This window comes from Terrapene carolina, unplaced genomic scaffold, assembly GCF_002925995.2.
Source record: "Terrapene carolina triunguis isolate 2854851 unplaced genomic scaffold, T_m_triunguis-2.0 Scaffold88, whole genome shotgun sequence".
Lineage (NCBI taxonomy): Eukaryota > Metazoa > Chordata > Testudines > Emydidae > Terrapene > Terrapene triunguis.
In genome coordinates this window covers 35,396,588-35,401,423 of record NW_020664439.1, presented here as the reverse complement: position 1 = coordinate 35,401,423, position 4,836 = coordinate 35,396,588, and the positions used below count along the sequence as shown (strand labels likewise).

The following is a 4,836-nucleotide window of genomic DNA, read 5'->3' as shown; positions in this document are numbered from 1 at the left end:
TTATATCCGAATTCGCGTTATATCGGACCGCATTATATCGGGGTAGAGGTGTAGCTGCACACAAACATCAAGGCAACCAGTGCTTCAAACAATCTCCTGTCTTCACCCATCACTTACCCTCACTTCTCCTCCAAATCTCTTATAACCAACTTCTTCAAGCACTAATAATTCCTTCACTAGGACTATTTAATGTTTTGGCTAATATTTGTCTTATTATTCAGATTATGAGTCTTTGGGCACAGACTAGCTTTATGTTTGTGAAGCAATGTAGAGACTTATAGCAATACTATTTGCATATTTTTATTACAAGTCCCTCCATAGTATCTCAATCTGCTAGCATAAAGAACTGTTAGTTAGATTGCTTAAAAAAACATTTATGGCATATCTATATTATATATAACCTGTTTAATGAGAGAGAAAAAAAAAACACATTACCAGAGTCTTCCATTTTTAAATAGTATCTTATCAATGTACCATTACATTAATTGAAAAATCATGGCATGCTACCGGGTGTTTGGCAGGCTAATAAACTCGCTTTAACTGACAAAAACAGAATTAAAGCTGACGCTCCATTCTTAGGCTCCCTCCCGCTTTGCTTAGCCTTAGCGCACACACTACATAGAATATCACACAAAATTGATAATTGAAATGAGAAAAGTTGCCCAGTGTTTCCATAATGGCTCTAAAGTTCCTAGCTTTTGCCAGTTTAAAGAAAAAGAAACCTAGCTTTTAGACTAAATGTTTTTTGGCAAGTTTTCTACCACCATAAAAACTCCAACACGAAAGGAATATTCATTACTGCTTTGTATTATCTGTGTTGAAGATTTATAGTGGACTTAACTTATACTTGGTCTGATACCTATTCATATTGATAAAAATAAACATACTTTTAAAAATAAATATTTCATCTTTGATCCACAAGTTTTCCAAGGGTAGTTTAACTTACTTTGGATTGAATTCTTTTCTGATTTTTCATGCTAAACTTCTCCTTCATTTCCTCCAAAAGATGCTTCAGTTTTCTCTCCTCTGAAGTGCCTAAATATTTTTGGTTAACATGAAGATAACAATGCCATTTGGCTGATTCAAAGCCCCAGTGGCAGGTCCTCTTGTCAGGAGATCTATGCGAATGCATCACAAATGTCTGGGGTGAAAACATTCCATAGCACTCCAAACACTGGATACACGGAGCATCCGGCTGAAGATAAAACTGAGGTGCAAACAAACCCTGGCACTTGCCCAAGCATTCATGCTCTACTTCAAAGGCACTGCCAGTCTCTTTCAATTGGACCAATGTGTTTTTTGCAGGAAGCAGAGTGCCATTTTGAGGAAAAGTGCGAGGACGTAGTAAAGCATTGCATAGTCTTTGAGCATCAGTCAGTGTGATCAACCCACAGGATGGGGCATTAAATGGAAGTATTCCCAAAACCTTTAGGATATGAAGCTGGTCAGAAGTGCACCTCGAGCAGTATATATACAGTTCATCACACACTGTATTAATTTGCTGTAGTGAAAAGTCTCGGAGCACTGAATTCAACACTTGAGGCAAACAGAGTCTCTTTTCCCCTCCAACTTTAAAACAAGAAATAGATTCTCCCTCTAGTATACTCTGAGTGAGCTCAGTGGAACTGTCTGAAGGAATGAGCAGTGGACTAGGAAGTATCTGTGGTGATGGAAGAGGCACGAAGACAGTGGGTGACACGCTTTCCTGGGAATAACGAGCTGAAAAAGCTGCTGGTCCACCCAGTGAACTCTGGCTGCTTAAATGGAACTGTGCCAATGTGTGTTTCAAACCAGGATTTAAATTCAAAGACTCATGTAATGTAGTACTGTTTGGTTTGGCATTTTCTCCATCAGACTCCATGGGAGTTTCTTCATATTCATCCACGTTTTCCTTCTTTATTGTTGGCAACTTATTTACTACAGCTTGTACTTTGCTATTTACATGCTTCTCTGTCATTACTTTTTTTACTGGTGGACTGCCATCTTCTTGGACCTCACTCTCTTTTTGCTCAGAACCTGGATTTACAGAGAAATCTGTTTGTGGACTTTCCATCACTGAACTGCAGAATTTTAAATAAATAAATTTGAAATGTGCATCTTCCTAGTTGTGTGTTTGTTTTGTTTTTCTTAAAAACACGCCAATTTCCAACTATTTTAATTATCTCACATCCAGCAAATGTTGTGCCACCTCCTTAAAGTGAGGATTTAATCCTTTGACCTCAAGAGCTACAAATGTAATCCGTTCTGCATGTAGCAGCATCAAATTCAAGGGTGGAAGGGTTAACAAAAGTTTTATTTTGGGTTTAAAAATATTTGTTCAGTTCTCTTTTATTAAATGGATTAAATGGACAGCACAATGTACATACAAAAGGGTATAATTTCATACCCCTACACCATTATTTATAGATCATTCTAATGAATTAATCTAGTAGAAAAATTGGGGTTTGGTGCAAAAAAAGTCTGGTTTTGATCAAGTTTTTCTTTTAAAAAACATATTGGCTTTTCATATATGCTTGCATTTAAGTATTAAAATACAAAAATTATCACTTGTTCTCACTGAGCAGTGCTGGTGTTAAAGCAAATCTTCCAAAAGTTAATTTCAATTGTGTGTATACTTATGCAGCACATCCCTTTCAACTCACAGGATCGAGCACTAAGCTTAGTCGCTTTATTTATTGTGCAGCCAAGTTTAAATCACACCTCCAGTGATGGAGAAATTTATTATAGTAATTCAGTGATAAATCCACAAATTAAAGGCTGATCCAGGGTTGCTGGTGGAAACTAAACATCCCTATAGTGTCAGCATCAGTAAAAATTACCCTAGCATGTATCAGTTTTCCTACCCCAAATTATAGGCAATGAAAATAAGATCCAGGCCATCGGCAAGATTCATTTTTGGGGCTAGTAATACAAATCTCTGTCAATCCTTTTATATAACCTGTAAAAAGAAGAAAAGTTCAGTAATCATCATTCGAATTTATTTGAAGAGTACAATCTTTATCTAAAACGGTCTCTCAATTTTGAAATGGATTCAATATAGTAAAGTAGGGATATGTTCCCTAAATAACTAACTAATTTGCAGAGAGCTTTGATTTAAAATCATAAACCCTATTATGGCAGCTGCATAAACCTTGCAGCAGCAATGTAACTCAGAGAGCTGCAAACATGTGGCAAAGGGGACACAGAGGGGAATCACCTATTCCCTCGCCCCATTCAATGCTCTGTAAATCCAGAAAAAAAGGGATTACCACATCTCTCTTCCATGCACTGCAAAATAAGACAAGATTAACACAGGGAAAGGGGACAACTAGCCAGCCCCTCTTTCCTTGAATATGTTCATGAAATGAAGGTATTTTCTCCCAACCTCAATTCTCACACTTTACATTCAGTACCATCCAAACAAATCCAACATAACTAAACTGAAACAGCCTAGACCCTTTCCCACCCCAGACGCCATGCAACACTCACCACTACTGCTTCCTCTCAGCCAACCACTATACTTATTATGTTTTTTTCCGCAGCTCACATGCGCTATATTTTCCCTGAGATTAACGTCCCCTCCCCCATGCTTTCCTCTGACACACTGACCCTTCCTGGAATAACCCCAACACTCACCACCATCCCGTCTCTCTCACACTCCACCCAGACTAGCCTGCCCCTCCCGCCCATGACTCACCTCCACCTCAGTCTACATCACTCACTCAACCATTACCCAGGCTCTCTTCTGACTGGACTCCATCAAACACAGGACTTACCCTTTTCTCCTTCCTTCCACGGACACCCCAAATACTGAAGTGATCCCGCATTCAAACCTACCACTGACTCTTCCAACCCCCTGACAATTCTCGTGTAGCCCCCTGATTCCCACCTCTCAACGGCACACGTCACACACACAACTTCTCCTCGGCCCCATCCACACACAAACCCACCTCACACAAACCCCACCACCCAACTCTTCACAACCCCACCCCCAGGACACACACACAACCCACCCTTCCCAACCAGGAATAATTCCCTTCATTCAGTGACTCCCCACATTATGACCCCCCCTCCTTATGGGGTCCCCCTCCCCCGAACGCACACCCGACCACGAAATAACACCCCTCCCTCCCCCACTAAGCCCCATCCCCCACAGACACTCCCCCACCGCAGGCATAATCAGCTCCTCTCCACACAGTCCCCTGGATTTGCCCCCTTCCCCCAGACACTCCTACCCCTCTCACGAATAACCTCCCCTCCCGCTCTCCGCCGCGCGCACTCCTCCTACCCCCCCTCCCGCCACCCCCGGGGCGCTCTGCCCGCCGCGTCCCCTCACCCCGCCGCCCGGCTGCTCACCCTGCATCGCGGGGTCTCCGACACCCCAACAGTGGAGCAGAAGCCGCGCACGCACCGCCCACCCGTGACCTCACTGCGGAGACGGCGGCGCGCGGGCACCAACCCGGCGGGCGCGCGCCCCCGCCTCCAGCCCCGCCTACTGTCTGGGGTAGCGCCGCGGCGGCTGCGAGCGGCTCCCCCTCCCCCCACAGCGAAAAGCTGGTGTCATGGAGCGAGCCCCTCCCCCCTCCTCTCCACACGGAGCGCTCCCGTCCCAGTGCGCAGCGCTTTCCCCACAGGCACCCCCACGCGCCCATCGGGCCCGTCCGCCCCCTTCCCTGAGAGAACCCCACGCTCCTCCAGGGACCCAGCCCCCTTCCGTGAGGGACCTCAACGCGCCTACGGGGAGCCCCCCCCCTGAGTGACCCCGCCCCTTCCCAGAAAGATCCCCCCTGCCCCTCACAGGGATCACACCCCCTTCTGAGCAGGGCCAGCTCTGGCTTTTTTGCCGCCCCAGGCAAA

The 4,836-nt window shown here is 44.7% G+C and overlaps 1 protein-coding gene across 1 annotated transcript in view; it reads right to left on the bottom strand.

The window, feature by feature from the left end:
- Positions 1 to 4,415, bottom strand: part of SKIL (SKI like proto-oncogene) — a 37,627-nt gene extending 33,212 nt beyond the window's left edge. Inside the window, exons 1-2 of the mRNA XM_026650035.1 lie at positions 4,336 to 4,415; positions 947 to 2,938 (exon numbers count right to left, since the gene is read on the bottom strand). Coding sequence (XP_026505820.1) covers positions 947 to 2,053 — 1,107 coding nt within the window. The 5' untranslated portion in view covers positions 2,054 to 2,938; positions 4,336 to 4,415. The remainder of the gene's footprint in view (positions 1 to 946; positions 2,939 to 4,335) is intronic.
- Between the last annotated feature and the right edge of the window lie 421 nt (positions 4,416 to 4,836).